At 48.9% G+C, this 17,069-nt stretch overlaps 1 protein-coding gene across 5 annotated transcripts in view; it reads right to left on the bottom strand.

Annotated features, from left to right (window-relative positions):
- The window catches only part of LOC147013932 (protein transport protein Sec23A), a 93,981-nt gene extending 78,823 nt beyond the window's left edge, over positions 1-15,158 (bottom strand). Inside the window, exon 1 of one of the 5 annotated variants that reach the window (XM_085851297.1) lies at positions 15,030-15,158. Coding sequence is in view for 4 of the 5 variants with exons in the window: in XM_085851296.1 (XP_085707422.1) it covers position 14,830 (1 nt within the window). In the remaining variant the exon portion in view is untranslated. The other 4 variants (XM_085851296.1, XM_085851299.1, XM_085851301.1 and 1 more) reach the window with 4 other exon arrangements.
- Positions 15,159-17,069: the final 1,911 nt, after the last annotated feature.

Here is a 17,069-nt window from a genome sequence, read left to right on the forward strand (position 1 = left end):
CTATTTCGTTTTGCAGGATGGCAAAGCGTTCCTACAAGCAAGCATTTTTGGATGTGGGCTTCACTTCTATCACTGATCGTGGTTCTGTGAAGCCACAATGTGTGTTGTGCTTCGAAGTGCTGTCCAACGAATCGCTGAAGGAAAACAAACTGAAGAGGCATCTGGCGACAAAGCATGCGGAGCACGTCAACAAGGATCCTGAGTTTTTCGAGCGCCGAGAAGCGGCTCTGAAGCGGAGCCGGTTTGAGCCGGCGACGAATCCAGCGCTTTTGGCCGCCAAGCAAGCGACGCTGGCATCCTACCTCGTCGCGCAGCGCGTCGCAAGGAAGATGAAGCCGCACATGATCAGCGAACAGCTCGTCAAGCCCGCAGCCATGGACATGGCCAGACTCTTCTGTGGCGACGACGCGGCCAAGAAAATGCAGTCCATCTCGCTATCCGACAACAAGATTCGCAGCCACATCGTCGACCTTTCGCTAGATATAAAGGACCAGGTGGTGGACCGCATGAAGAAGGCGGGAAAATGGAGCTACCAACTCGATGAGTCGACGGATGTCGGAAACGATGACCAGCTCATGATTTTTGGGAGGTACGAGGGTGAGACGGACCTCGAGGAAGAATTTCTATTCTGCACGCCAATGAAAATGACCACAACTGGCGCCGATACCTTCAACGTCGTGGACAACTTCCAACAAGAAGAAGGCCTGAGCTGGGAAAACTGTATCAGCCTGTGCACCGACGGCGCTCCCGCGATGCTTGGTGTTCGACAGGGATTCACTGCGCGAGTCAAGCAAGTCAATCCGAACGTCAGAATTTTCCACTGCCTTTTGCATCACGAGAACCTTGCTGCGCAACATCTGTCGCGGGATCTTTCGGCAGTGATGCAGGAGGTTGTCGCTGTTGTCAACTTCGTCAAAGCCAGCGCCGTGAACTCTCACCTGTTCGAGAAGATGTGTTGACTTCGGGTCTGAATTCCAACATCTCCTCTTCTACTCCAGTGTGAGATGGCTCTCCCGCGGCAAGGTCCTGCGTCATGTAGTGGAGCTATGAACAGAGCTGCAGATATTCCTCAACGAGAAGAACCATCGCCATGCCATCCGGTTCCACGAGAAGCCCTGGATGCTCAAAGTCTGCTACCTCAACGACGTCTTCGCCTCCGTGAACGAACTGAACACATCCATGCAAGGCAGGGATCAAAACATCATTACGCTCTCCGAGAAACTGTCAGCCTTCAAGGAAAAGCTGCTGCTCTGGAAGGGGAAAACTGGAACGTGGAAGAACAGCGGCGTTTCCGTCATTGAACGAGTACTTGGAGGAGTGGGAGGACGATGAGATTGGAGCGCTCGATGCGATCAAGCCCATCCTGGTGAACCATTTGGAGAACCTGATCACCAAGTTTGATCGCTACATCCCGGACAGAGATCTGGCGTCCCAGCACTGGATCAGGAATCCGTTCCAGGCTAAGGTTGACGACCTCTCTGAGGATGTCCATCGACTGCAGGAAGAGTTCATCGAGCTGCATCACGACGAGTTCCATCGACAACTCTATGCCAAAGCATCACTTGGAGAGTTCTGGACTGCAGTCAAGAAAGAAAAGCCCATAATCAGCGCCGAAGTCATGAATGTTCTGCTCCCATTTGCAACCACGTATCTGTGCGAGCAAGGCTTTTCGGCGCTGATGGTCATCAAAACCAAGGCGCACAATCACCTCGACCCCGGCCACGACATGCGCATTGCGCTAAGCAAGATCGAGCCCTGCATCGAAGACATCATGCAGACGAAGCTGCAATTACACCTCTCGCACTAATATAGCATGTATTAGCACTGGTTGTCTGATTTTATTATGATATCATGTTTCGTGGAAAAAGATGATGATTGAAGCTTGGGTCGTGACATTTTCACCACACCCGGATTTGGGTCGCGCTCAAAAAAGTTTGGGAAACACGGGGTTAGTGATTGCATCCGGGTAGTGATTGCGTCGGGGCAGCATTTGTCTCCAGACACGTCCAGCAGGGCCGCATCTCGGGGAGAGTCAGTGGAGCACGTGCTCCAGGGTATCCACAAAATGGAGGCCTCCACATTTTTGTGAAAATAAATTTTTTGTTTAAATAAATACCAACAATTTCCATCCAATTTTTAAAACAGTCGTAATTTTAATGAAATCAGGAGTTTGGTCAAACTTTTATCTGGATCGTAGGTAAATGCAAGCATATAACATATATATTCAACATCTGTCATTTTTTAGGTTTTAGAAATGCTTTGATTATGTAGAAGTAGTTTATTTCTTCATCGCTGTCTTTTGTTTCATTTCAGCACGTAATGTAATGAGTCAGCAGCCAGACTGTCACTGTCACCGTGTGCATGAGAGTGGCACAGCAAAAAGGAAGAAGGCGAAGGAAAAGGCAGACCGACTAGCTGTTGTCATTGCGAAGATGCCGATAATTGATCAGTGGTACAAGGCAAGGGATCGTCCGCTTCAAGTACTCCGTCGCAGAAGAATTTTATGAAAATGAAGATGAAATCAGTATTCATGGACGACTGCAGTGCATACGATGGGAAATCGACCACCAAGAGCCACTACTTCACTAGAGATTTATCCGGACGGTATACATATGTGGAGAAAAAGAAGAGTCTATACGTGAACGCATCCCGGAGGCCCCTTGACCAACAACCTGCTGATGTAGATACACTGACTCTGAAACGTAACTACAGCAAATTGAAGAGACAAGAAGTAAAAACGAAAAATTTCTTGGATTGAACAGTTTCACCAAGACATCGACGAGGACTCGCAATGACATCATGATAGTAGAGTAAACCGGAACATACCCGAAGGAGGAAACAGCTCATGGGAATGCAAATAGGAGCACAGAGAGACCATATATACGGACAGACCCTGAGGTCATCGAAAAAGCTCTGAAGATGACTGAAACGATGGCACCAAGAGGAGTATACGAAAAGCTCACTTTGTATTACTTGACAACAGCCCCCCCCCCCACACCCCCGTGATTATCCAGCATTTACTCACAATATACACAGCCATGACTTCATTCAGGAAATAATCTAGATGAAAGGGAAACATCCATGCATTATTGCATACACTGATGAACAAGTATTGGAAATGCGACGGCTGATGACAGGACAAACTATTGAATCATGTGCGATCGGCATCAACAGGACATGTAATCTCGGCCCTTGCTATGTGACACTCCTTGTATTCAAGAATGATTTACTCTAACGGACATCAACGAACATGGCTCCAATTTTCCTGGGACCTGTTTTCCTTCGTTGGGACGGTGAATTCAAGATGGACCACAGTTTCTTGGCACATCTCAAGAGTGCCCTCAGACTGAACATAACAGCATCGGAGATTAACGGGGTGCACCTTGTTATTGGTTCGGATGAGGAGAAGGCATTCATGAAAGTGCTCAAAATTTGCTTCCCCGACGCTACCCACACTTTATGTATGCATCACATCAGAGAAAACATGGGACACTACCTGGAAAGGAAAGTTGGTGTCAACGCCCAAGACAAGAATGCTGTCATTACAGCCATATTCGGCCCAAACAGACTGCTGGAGTCTCCTGGCCAATACACATTCGACGAAACGGTTCTTCTCCTCAGCACTAAATATGCCACCAGACTCCCGGCATTCGAGAACTATTTCCGACAGATCACCGACAAATTGAAGGACTATGTTGTGAAGCCAACCCTGATGCAATCGATTCAGCAACATTGGACCAACAATGCATGCGGACCACATACTGAAGTATGTGGACCATGAACGGAATTCAGTATGTGGACCATGAACCACATACTGAAGCTGTCACCCGACTGGAAAACCATGAAGGCACCAGCACTCGTGGAGTGACCACATGACATTGTAAGACTCCAATATGCAGACGTCAGACAAGCACTCCACGGCATGGGGAATTTCAACCTGGCACCAACGATGACGCAATATCGCATCTCGGACTCAAATTGGCGGGCAAAGACGGATCAGAAGAAGAAACAGCACCTGCTGAAATTCCTGCGACACTGCTCACCGACAAAGAAAACTATTACATCGACCGATGGACGACCGACGATGCCGAAGACACCAACATCTGCAAAAAAGCCAGGTCAAAGGACACGGAATAGAGCGATGAGGACAGTACAGAAACCACGACAAAACGGAAGATTAAACGACAGGACAAACATCCGTCAATTGTAATTTCCCTGTAATATTTCACTCCATACAATGTGCGATATGTTTTGATTTTCCCGAACCCCTGCATATTTACATTCGTAATTAACCAATTAACATTTTCAATTCTTAGGGGACATGAAACATCTAGTGATTAAAATTGGCGACACATTCTATCAAATCTCTTTCTTCCTTCCAGGTCTTCAAGACATCTGTTCATCACAATATTATATCATTAGGCCATTTCACTCATCCCCTTCCCCAATCAAAAAACATCTTTTCTAACACCCCCCCCCCCCAATCATTCCACATGCCCAACGCATTATATCATTTCAATTTCTTCCACATCAGAGTTTGCAGCTGCAACAATCTTGTCTACCCTGTTTTTCATCCCCTTGTCCTATCCCACCCTAATTCTTCCCGACATCCCTCGTCCCTCATGGTTACCCTCTGTTTTTTGTGCCTCATCCCAGCCGTTGGTCGATTCCCCCATTTATTTCTGCCGTTATTTTCAAGTTCTTGCGTCCTTGTCCATTCTGTTGTCTCACTCTTTCACAAGCCTCGATGCTGGATTTAAAACATGGGGGCAATACCCTTGGACGCTCACCTGGTAGCGCCTGGATAAGAAAACCAGGGAACCACTGGTAGGCGTGGATAACTCACAAAATATTTAATGGAAAACAAAGTAAACACCAACGGATTGTTTCTTTAATGCCGTGAACAAACTTTGGTACATCACGGGTGATAAAGGCTATGCTGTAGTCAAGTTTCATCAAAATCATGTGTGTGGTTTCGGAGAAGTTGTTGCAAGTGTTTGTGGACGGACGGACTGACAGACGGACAACGTGCTATCCTATAACCTCCCAGGAACTACATTCCAGTTGAGCGGAAAAAAACAAGATAGACAGACAGGGAACGTGAGGATCATGAGTGTACAAAATAAACTAGAAGGCCACTCAGTAGAGAACATACCTCTGCACCGCAACGCCTGATCTAAGAGAACATATCAGGCCTCATACATTTTTGAAATATCATGCTATATATCTTTTTTGACCCTATCTCTCAATGGTGAAGAATCACTTTAAAAATTAAATAATTCTTGTATCCAGATCCGGATTCGGATCTTCAACAAAATTGAATCCATTTGTCCTTGTCACACACTCAACCTGTCCACGAAGTTTCATTTGAAACCATCCACAACTTTTTTGAGATATCATGCAATGTATCATTTTTGGCCCTATCTCTCAATGGTGAAGAATCACTTTAAAATTCTAGTAACCGGACCTAGATCCGGATCTTCACCAAAATCTAATCAGTTTGTCCTCGTCACACACACAACTTTCGCACCAAATTTTATCCGGATCCGTCCACAACTTTTTGAGATATCCTGCACACAAACAGATAGACAAACAAATAGACAGACAGACAGGGGTGAAAACAACCTCCTTCACCTTCGATGGCGGAGGTAATAATTATGAGAAAAAGAATAACTGCATCATAAACAATTAAATAGAACTACATTTAAATTTAATTTGGCCATCAAGAACATCATCAGAGTTTTCATCTGAAACTGCGAAAAAAAAGTGTGTTCATTCGCTAAAACACATCTCCGGGCTTCTCCAGGCGGTAACTTTATTATATTTCTGGGCGTCTCTGGGCAGTAACATTATTTAATTTATTTAATTTCCAGACTTCTCCGAGCGTCTCGGGGGGGGGGGGGGGTAACTTTATTTACTTTATTTAATTTCCAGCCACTCCGGGCGACAAAATTAATTAATTTTATTTTATTTCTGGGTGTCTCCTGGCAGTAACTTTATTTAATTTATTTAATTTCCAGGTGTCTCCGGGCGGTGTTTAATAGTGAACGCAGTGAGCTTCATACTTAACGCATGCACGTGAGAGAATAGGAAACAACAACACAATACCCCTGGCTATTTGGAATCCGTGTCGTTAGCTATGACCTTTTGCTTCCGGTTGTTTTTAAACGCTGTGCGGTGTATAAACACGATTGGGTTTTATTTCTATCTTGTGAATACTACTTAACGAGTGCACATGAGAAAATAGGAAACAACAAAAACAACACAATACCCTGCCAATTGTGAATCCGTGTCGTTGGCTATTACCCTTTTGCTTCCGGTTTTTTTGGTTTCCGGTTTTTGTCATGGGGAATGATGCATGCCGGGAGATAAAGGCATCGTCGGAGACATGAAAGACCCAAATAATATCAGACATGGTGTATATTTCCTCCACTGATTTTAATAAAGATATCTCCCGCATCATCAAAAAATAATTTTTATTCGTGATTTACATTATTTGATCGCTCATTCCGAATCCAGGCCGAAGTAACCGGAAATTGCGTATACAGTTGTGAACAAGTTGTAGGTAAAGTCAGAAACGAATGTAAGAAGAATACTACGTTCACTTCGAGTATTTATTTTTTAGATGAGATCCTGTTCTAGGCGGTTTAGTTGTTGTTGTGAAGGTATTGTTGAGGTATAATGTTGATGTAATATTTCTTTTTGCAGATGAGATCCTCTTCTAGGAGGTGTAGTTGTTGTTGTGAAGGTATTGTTGAGGTATAATGTTGATGTAATATTTCTTTTTGCAGATGAGATCCTGTTCTAGGCGGTGTAGTTGTTGTGAAGGTAATGTTGAGGTATAATGTTGATGTAATATTTATTTTTTCATCGCAAAACGACGGTTTAATTTGATATATTTAAGAAGCGAATGTAAGAAGAATTCTACGTTCGCTTCGAGGATTTGCCTATTCCATATTAAAGATATCTCCCGCATCATCAAAAAATAATTTTTTATCGTGATTTACGTTATTTGATCGCTGATCCCGAATCCAGGCCGAAGTCACCGGAAATTGCGTATACAGTTGTGAACAAGTTATAGGTAAAGTCAGAGGCGAATGTAATAAGAATACTACGTTTGCTTCTAGTATTTTTTTTTTTAGATGAGATCCTGTTCTCGGCGGTGTAGTTGGCGTTGTGAAGGTAATGTTAAGGTATAATGTTGAGGAAATTTTTTTTTCAGATGAGATCCTGTTCTCGGCAGTGTAGTTGTTGTTGTGAAGGTAATGTATATATGTATGTCAGGTCAGGTCAGGTTCGATCTGTGACCTGCTACAGGTACCATGTAAACCTGTACTAACCTGTTCCATGGTCGGGTTGTCGGCGACTAAACCGTCTCCCCAACCAGGTTTTCTGGTGAGGAGGGTGTTTGGATATGGACACCCATCAGGATTAAAAACAAAACCTGTCAAAGGGCGGAGGAGCTCCTTGTGAGCCAACGGCCATCCATATCTAGTGCCCAACTGTGTCTGCGGACGTCCTCCTGCAGTTGGGTCACTTCTTATTAGGAGGTTGGTGGCAGGATTTGCACTCCGGCCACCGTAAAACCCTTCATTCCGCAAAATGCAAAAACGCAAAAAAATCTGAAAACCCACTCCGTGGGAGGACCTCCTGTGCAACTTCCCTTCGCAGGGCAGCTCACCGGATGAAGGGATTGGGGCAAAGCCTTCGGGACCCCCAATCTTTGATAGGAGGGAAACCACGGGGTGACATCCCTGGGTCAGATTGCGGGAGAGTGTGTCGGAGTGGTGCTGAGGTGTCGTCCACCAGACGGTGGTCTCCTTGGGTTAACCTGAGGCGGTCCCTTCGGGTGGGTGCCTGGAATGTCCTATCCCTAAGAGAGGATGATCACCTGTCTCTGTTATCATCTGAGCTCAAGCGTTTGGACATCGGGATTGCAGCTCTCTCTGAGGTTCGGAGACCGGATTGCGGCGAGATAATGGTGGGTGGTTACACCTACTATTGGTCTGGTCGCTCTGATGGTTACCATACCCAAGGCGTTGCTGTAGCTGTGTCCAATAAGCTGACCCCAATGATAATTGAGGTAACACCGGTCAACGAGCGTATTATGAGATTAAGGATTCGTCACTCCTTAGGTGTCATTTCCCTGGTCTCTGTTTATGCTCCGACTGAGGCGAGTGATCTCACCGTGAAGGATGCATTCTACGCCACACTCGAGTCTGTGGTTGATCAGTGCCCCAGACGAGATACACTTCTAGTCTTGGGGGATTTCAATGCATCGACTGGAACTGATAGGGATGGTTATGAGGTGTGTGTTGGTCCCCATGAGTCAGGAACTATGAACCAGAATAGCACTAAGTTCCTTGACTTTGCAAGAAGTCATGGACTTAGGGTGGCTGGTTCATGGTTTCAGCGCCCACAAGCTCATCGCTGGACTTGGTATTCCAACGCTGGCGGTGTGGCAAAGGAGATTGACCATGTCCTCATTGACGGTCGTTGGAGGATGATCCAGAACTGCAGGGTCTACCGGAGTGCTCAGTTCCTCAATACTGACCACAGGCTTGTTGTAGCAACTCTAAAGCTGCACCTTAAATCCTGGAGAATGGTACCATCCCAGCCGAGGCTGGATGTTGCCAAGCTCAGGGATGAGAGAGTAGCTGAGGAGTTTGCGAACAGGCTGAGTGGAGATTCGGAGGGTCTGGTTGCTTCGAGGAATCCTGAAGAGTTGTGGAGCGCCTTCAAGACCACCATCCTTGATGTTGCCGGTGGATGCCTTGGAGTTCACCGCAGGGCAAAGAAGAATTTTGTCTCTCAAGGGACACTGGATACCATTGACCAGAGTCGCAGGGCCAGGCTGAATGGCAGAGCTGAGCTGTTCAGGGAGCTGAGGCGTAAAACTGTACGTGCACTGAGGGTGGACAAGGAGGCCTATGTGCGAGGAATCTGTGAGGGGGTAGAGCATCACCTGTGGACAGGTGATTCTCGTCCCGCTTACAGGGGAATTCGCGCATTACGTTCATCCAAGCCCATCCCTCGGAGCACTACAGTTCGAGCAGAGAGTGGTAGGCTCTTGACAGAGGAGTCTGAAGTGAAGGCCCGCTGGGCCGGTTACTTTGAGCGGTTGTACCAGGCTGATCCCCCAACTGTCGAGTTGGACGTCAAGGGTGTTACAATCCCTGTTGCTGACCCTCGAATCAACTGTGGTCCACCTACGCTTGTGGAAACACGGGCTGCGGTAAACCAGTTGAAACGGGGCAAAGCTCCAGGGATCTGTGGCATCCATGCCGAACTTCTCAAGGCTGGTGGAAATGCTGCACTCGTGTCGTTGCATGCAGTTTTGTGCTCTGCCTGGAACACAGGCATCATCCCAACTGACTGGAAGAGGGGCCTTGTTGTCCCTCTCTGGAAAGGGAAGGGTGATCGCCAAGACTACAACAACTACCGAGGGGTGACGCTGCTCTCAGTGCCAGGCAAGGTCTTTGCTCGGATAATTCTCGATAGGGTTCGCCACCATCTGCTTGAGCAGTCAGGCTTTACACCAAAGAGGTCAACGATTGACCGTATCCTTGCACTTCGTGTCCTCACCGAACGCAGACGAGAGTTTCGGCAGGGGCTGCTTGCAGCCTATGTTGATCTCTGCAAAGCGTTCGATTCAGTGAATCGGGATGTCCTCTGGAGGATTCTTGGTCTTCGTGGGGTGCCACCAAAACGGATCGATCTGATGTCTGAACTCTACTCCGGTACTGAGAGTGCTGTGAAGTGTGGTGGTACCATCTCTGACTTATTTCCAGTTGTTACTGGAGTTCGTCAGGGATGTGTACTGGCCCCCACACTTTTCAGCACTTGTATGGACTGGATTCTAGGGAGGATGTCGGAGAGATCAAGTTGCGGTGCGTCATTTGGGAATGTCAAGATCTCGGACCTTGACTTTGCAGATGATGCAGTCATCTTTGCGGAGACTTTAGACATCCTCTTGGGGGCCCTCGAGGTGCTGAATGAGGAGTCGGAGCCGTTGGGATTACGGGTTTCTTGGGTCAAAACTAAGATCCAGGCTTTCGGTGACATCTTGGATGCTGCTGTCCTGTCTGTGTCTGTTTGTGGTGAGGATGTTGAGGTCGTGGAGAGATTCACTTACCTTGGCAGTGATATTCATGTCTCTGCTGGCTGCGAGTCAGAGGTCAATAGACGTCTGGGTCGGGCCTAGGGAGTCATGGATTCACTGGATCATGGGGTGTGGCGCTGCCGGTACCTGTGCGGGAGGACGAAAGTCCGAGTCTTCAGGTCCTTGGTACTTCCAGTCTTGCTCTATGGGTGCGAGACTTGGACTCTGACCAAGGATCTGAGACGGAGACTTAATTCCTTTGGTACCAGGTCTCTTCGGAGAATCCTTGGCTATCGCTGGTCTGATTTTGTGTCCAACGAGCGGTTGCTGAGAGAGACTCGGATGAGATTTGTTACCTGCATAGTCCGTGAGCGTCAGTTGCGGCTGTATGGACATGTGGCTCGTTTTCCTGACTCTGATCCTGCTCACCAGATTCTCTCAGCGAGGGAGTCTCATGAGTGGAGGAGGCCAGTGGGTCGACCACGTGCCTCATGGTTGCAACAGGTTGACCATCATCTCAAGGAGATGGGGATGGGCCTGGCATCTGCCTGGGGGTTGGCCAGACGAAGGCCCCTGGAGTACCGGCGGAAAGTGGACGCAGCGACGTGCTGTTCTGGCACATGCTCCCATACCTGACCTGACCTGAAGGTAATGTTGAGGTCATATTTATTTTTGCATACGAGATCCTGTTCTAGGCGGTGTAGTTGTTGTTGTGAAGGTAATGTTGAGGTAATATTTATTTTTTCATCGCAAAAAGACGGTTTAATTTGATATATTTAAGAAGCGAATGGAAGAAGAATTCTACGTTCGCTTTGAGGATTTGCATTTTCCATATTAAAGATATCTCCCGCATCAACAAAAAATAATTTTTCATCGTGATTTACGTTATTTGATCGCTGATCCCGAATCCAGGCCGAAGTAACCGGAAATTGCGTATACAGTTGTGAACAAGTTATAGGTAAAGTCAGAAGCGAATGTAATAAGAATACTACGTTTGCTTCTAGTATTTTTTTTTTAGATGAGATCCTGTTCCAGGCGGTGGAGTTGGCGTTGTGAAGGTAATGTTGAGGAAATTTTTTTTTTCAGATGAGATCCTGTTCTGGGCAGTGTAGTTGTTGTTGTGAAGGTAATGTTGAGGTAATATTTATTTTTGCATACGATATCCTGTTCAAGGCGGTGTAGTTGTTGTTGTGAAAGTAATGTGAAGGTAATATTTATTTTTTCATAGCAAAAAGTCTTTAATTTGATATATTTAAGAAGCGAATGCAAGAAGAATTCTACGCTCGCTTCTCGGCTTTGCCTATTCCATATTATGACCGTTTTGATGAGAGCATGAATCGTAATTAACGCTCCACCGCACATCTGCCTTCCCTTCCTCTCACCCCTCGCTTCCTTCCCTTCCCCCACCCCTCCCCACTCTCCCTCCCTTCCCCCACCCCTCCTCACTCTCCCTCCCTTTCCCCACCCCTCCTCACTCTCCCTCCCTCATCGCTCCCCCACCCCTCCTCATTGTCCCTCCCTCCTCTCTCCCCTACTCCTCCTCACCCACCCTCCTTCCTCGCTCCCTCACACCTCCTCACGCACTCTCCCTCCTCGCTTCCCCACCCCTTCCTCACCCTCCCTCCCTCCTCGCTCCCCCATCCTACTCACCCTTCCTCCTTGCTCCCCCACTCTTATTCACCCACCGTCCCTCCTCGCTCCCCCTCCCCTACTCACCCTTCCTCCTCGCTCACCCACCCCTACTCACCCTTCCTCCTCGCTCACCCACCCCTACTCACCCTTCCTCCTCGCTCACCCACCCCTACTCACCCTTCCTCCTCGCTCACCCACCCCTACTCCCCCTCCCTCCCTCCTCGCTCACCCACCCCTTCCTCACCCTGCCTCCCTCCTCGCTCCCCACCCTCCCTCCTCGCACCTCACCCTACTCACCCTCCCTCCTCGCACCCCACCCTACTCACCCTCCCTCCTCACACCCCACCCCACCCTACTCACCCTCCCTCCTCACACCCCACCCCACCCTACTCACCCTCCCTCCTCGCACCCCCACCCTACTCACCCTCCCTCCTCGCACCCCCACCCTACTCACCCTCCCTCCTCGCACCCCCACCCTACTCACCCTCCCTCCTCGCTCCCCCACCCTACTCACCCCCCTCCTCGCTCCCCCACCCTACTCACCCTCCCTCCTCGCTTCCCCACCCTACTCACCCTCCCTCCTCGCTCCCCACCCTACTCACCCTCCCTCCTCGCTCCCCCACCCTACTCACCCTCCCTCCTCGCTCCCCCACCCTACTCACCCTCCCTCCTCGCTCCCCCACCCTACTCACCCTCCCTCCTCGCTCCCCCACCCTACTCACCCTCCCTCCTCGCTTCCCCACTCTACTCACCCTCCCTCCTCGCTTCCCCACCCTACTCACCCTCCCTCCTCGCACCCCACCCTACTCACCCTCCCTCCTCGCACCCCACCCTACTCACCCTCCCTCCTCGCACCCCCACCCTACTCACCCTCCCTCCTCGCTCCCCCACCCTACTCACCCTCCCTCCTCGCACCCCCACCCTACTCACCCTCCCTCCTCGCTCCCCCACCCTACTCACCCTCCCTCCTCGCTCCCCCACCCTACTCACCCTCCCTCCTCGCTCCCCCACCCTACTCACCCTCCCTCCTCGCTCCCCCACCCTACTCACCCTCCCTCCTCGCTCCCCCACCCTACTCACCCTCCCTCCTCGCTCCCCCACCCTACTCACCCTCCCTCCTCGCTCCCCCACCCTACTCACCCTCCCTCCTCGCTCCCCCACCCTACTCACCCTCCCTACTCACCCTCCCTCCTCGCTCCCCACCCTACTCACCCTCCCTCCTCGCTCCCCACCCTACTCACCCTCCCTCCTCGCTCCCCCACCCTACTCACCCTCCCTCCTCGCTCCCCCACCCTACTCACCCTCCCTCCTCGCTCCCCACCCTACTCACCCTCCCTCCTCGCTCCCCCACCCTACTCACCCTCCCTCCTCGCTCCCCCACCCTACTCACCCTCCCTCCCTCGCTCCCCCACCCTACTCACCCTCCCTCCTCGCTCCCCCACCCTACTCACCCTCCCTCCTCGCTCCCCCACCCTACTCACCCTACCTCCTCGCTCCCCCACCCTACTCACCCTCCCTCCTCGCTCCCCCACCCTACTCACCCTCCCTCCTCGCTCCCCCACCCTACTCACCCTCCCTCCTCGCTCCCCACCCTACTCACCCTCCCTCCTCGCTCCCCACCCTACTCACCCTCCCTCCTCGCTCCCCCACCCTACTCACCCTCCCTCCTCGCTTCCCCACTCCTATTCACCCACCCCGTCCTCACCCTGCCTCCCTCCTCGCTCCCCCACCCTACTCACCCTGCCTCCCTCCTCGCTCCCCCACCCTACTCGCTCCCCCACCCTACTCGCACCCCCTCCTCGCTCCCCCACCCTACTCGCACCCCCTCCTCGCTCCCCCACCCTACTCGCACCCCCTCCTCGCTCCCCCACCCTACTCGCACCCCTTCCTCGCTCCCCCACCCTACTCGCACCCCCTCCTCGCTCCCCCACCCTACTCGCACCCCCTCCCCGCTCCCCCACCCTACTCGCACCCCCTCCTCGCTCCCCCACCCTTCTCGCACCCCCTCCTCGCTCCCCCACCCTACTCGCACCCCTTCCTCGCTCCCCCACCCTACTCTCCCTCCCTGCTTGCTCCCCCATTCCACTCACCCTCCCCACCTCCTCACTCCCCCAACCTACTCACCCTCCCCACCTCCTCGCTCCCTCACCCTACTCACCCTCCCTCCTTTCTCGCTGCTCCACCCCTACTCACCTTCCCTCCCTCCTCGCTCCCCCACCCCTATTCACCCTCCCTCCCTCCTCGCTCACCCACCCCAACTCACCCTCCCTCCCTCCCTCCTCGCTCACCCACCACTCCCCCTCCCTCCCTCCCACTCGCTCACCCACCCCAACTCACCCTCCCTCCCTCCCTCCTCGCTCACCCACCCCAACTCACCCTCCCTCCCTCCTCGCTCACCCACCCCAACTCACCCTCCCTCCCTCCTCGCTCACCCACCCCAACTCACCCTCCCTCCCTCCTCGCTCACCCACCCCAACTCACCCTCCCTCACCCACCCCTACTAACCCTCCCTCACTCACCCTTTCCCCCTCCACCTCCTCCCTCACCCACCCCAACTCACCCTCCCTCCCTCCTCGCTCACCCACCCCAACTCACCCTCCCTCCCTCCTCGCTCACCCACCCCAACTCACCCTCCCTCACCCACCCCTACTAACCCTCCCTCACTCACCCTTTCCCCCCTCCACCTCCTCCCTCTCCCTCCTCTTCCAGTTTTCCCTCCAACGAACCCGATGGGTGGTATTTGCTTGTATGGACTCGTTTGTGTGAGTAAAACCAATGATCTCCCACAACAGGAACGTATCAGGAGGTCTTCATCGCAGGAGCAGCAGTAATTGAATGATCACTTCGGATGACGATGAAGTTTAATGTTCTTTGTACAGTAAAGATCCACTTCGTTATAAATTAGAAAATTCCTCACGCCCATCAAGTCCTTCAAACATGAATCACCATCAGTGTCACCACAATCCACAACCACATTACCACAAATATCGTGTAATAAAGGGTTGTATTTTTTATATTCCAATTTCTCACAAATAACGAGTCAATAAATTAATAAACACTCCAAAAAATATTACACATGTTGATCTAATACGTACTTCAGTAACGTTTTAGACTTCAATGCGTGGCAAGCTTAATGGCTCAACCTTCGGACTGAATATATCCACGACCTCAAATATCGTTTCATAAAGCTGGACTCTCACTCCTTCAAGTAAAATTAAATCAGGTGAAGTGAAATTAAATGAACTAAACAACAGAAACCCGGTGTCAAATAAGGGGAAAAAAACCCAGTCAGTACCTTCAACACCAGCTTCTGTATTAGCGGATGTGACGTATTCAAAAGCCGAAGGACGTGCCACGTCAAACTTTTATTATTTTTATCATCAGTCACAAACGTTTCCCACGATGCAATATCACTGCCATCCACTTGAGGTGGGAAAATTCAGAGCAAAAAAAAAAAAAAAAGAAAAAAGAATATGTTCCTTCTGGAATTATAAGAATATATAACAGAGACGGTGGGAACCAGCCATTTCTCATAAAACTTTTACATACACCAAGGAAGACCCGTTTCCTTCCTCCGGTTCGCTGCAGAAAATAAAATGACAAAAGTATCTTCTTGATGTGGGAGAACGCGCGGGAACATGATTTATTTGTTTTTCCATCCTTATTTTTTTCAAAACAATCGGCATGAAGTCGACGATGTTGTGTCACACGTCGTCTTTCTGGTCTTTGATTTCATCACAAGGAAATTAGACGCACGTGGAGGGACCGATTTATCAACACCAGATCAAATAAGAAAATTAAAATGTTCTTTTTCTTGGTTTGTTTGGTTTTTGTTGTGTTTTTTTCTAATGAAGTGTTTTTTGTGGGGGGGGGGGGCATGGGCTTGGGCTTGGGTTAAAAAAAAAAACACACACACAACCACCACGCAACACCCCTTGATGAGGCCCAACGTGTCCACAACTTTTTTTGACATATCCTGCACACAGACAAACAAACAGACGTGAAAACATAACCTTCACCTTCAGTGGTGGAGCTAATAATGGAGGAAGAATAATTCAGCAGAGTCGACAGTGATAGGACTAGGGGCCAAAGGTTGAGAGTAAAGAAGGGGAGAGTTCAGACGGTTGTAAGGCTTGGAGGGGATTTTTACTCAGAGAGTAGTTAATGCATGGAATGGTCTCCCTGGAAAGGTGGTGGCAGCAGAAACGGTAGAGAAGTTTAAATTAGAATTAGATAGGTACCTGGAAGTGTTGGAGGGGTACAGGGATGGTGGTAGGACTTTTAGGTAGTTTAAGCATTGATGGGTGTTTGTGTGCCAGTGTGTGCAGGTGTGTCAAGTATCGTGTGTTCGTGTGTATCTCGGGTCTCGTCAAGGGATGGTGTGTGGTTGATGTTGTGTTTTCTAATCCAAAAACCGCCTTCACCCACTACCCCCCCCCCCGGGAAAGACAAAAAAAACACAAAATAATAACTATTTTTAACCCCCCCCCCCCCAATTTTTGGATTCTTTATTTATTTATTAACCTCCGCCATCGAAGATGGACGGAGGTTACTGTTTTCACCCCTTTCTGTTTGTTTGTTTGTTTGTTTGTGAACAGTATTACGGAAAAAAACTCCTGGACGGATTTCGACGAAACTTAGTGGGGGGATTAGGTCTGGTCCAAGGATCATGCCATTAGATTTTGGACTTGGTCCAAAGTCCAATATGGCCGCTATGGCGGCCATTTTGAAAAAATATTTGAATTTTTGTTTTTGCATTTCTACATGTTTTAAGTGATTTCCAACCCAAAAAAAAATTGTTAGAGGAAAAAAAAAAACAAAGTTTTGCAACTTTTTTTCAAAAAAATTTCGATTTTATTTGAAAAATATTTGATTTTTTTTTTTTGCATTTCTACATGTTTTAAGTGATTTCCAAGCCAAAAAAATGTTAGACAAAAAAAAACAAATTTTGCAACTTTTTTTTGCATTTCTACAGGTTTTAAGTGATTTCCAACCCACAAAAAAATTTGTTAGAGAAAAAAAAACAAATTTTGCAACTTTTTTTCAAAAAAATTTCGATTTTATTTGAAAAATATTTCAATTTTTTTTTACATTTCTTCATGTTTTAAGTGATTTCAAACCCCCCAAAAAAATTTGTTAAAGAAAAAAAAAATTTTGAAACTTTTTTTTCAAAAAAAATTCGATTTTTTTTTTTTTTTTGCCATTTCTACATGCGCGTCGATCTAGTTTAGTTTATTTAATCGTGGTTCAGTAGAGTCTGATCCGTTTTGACCTACAATGAATAGGATATCAGGTTCACTTAAGTGACCCAGCAGTATTGGCGGCAGAGGTTTTG

This window comes from Eptatretus burgeri, chromosome 13, assembly GCF_056783735.1.
Source record: "Eptatretus burgeri isolate ZD-2024b chromosome 13, Ebu_testis_v1, whole genome shotgun sequence".
Taxonomy (NCBI): Eukaryota; Metazoa; Chordata; class Myxini; order Myxiniformes; family Myxinidae; genus Eptatretus; species Eptatretus burgeri.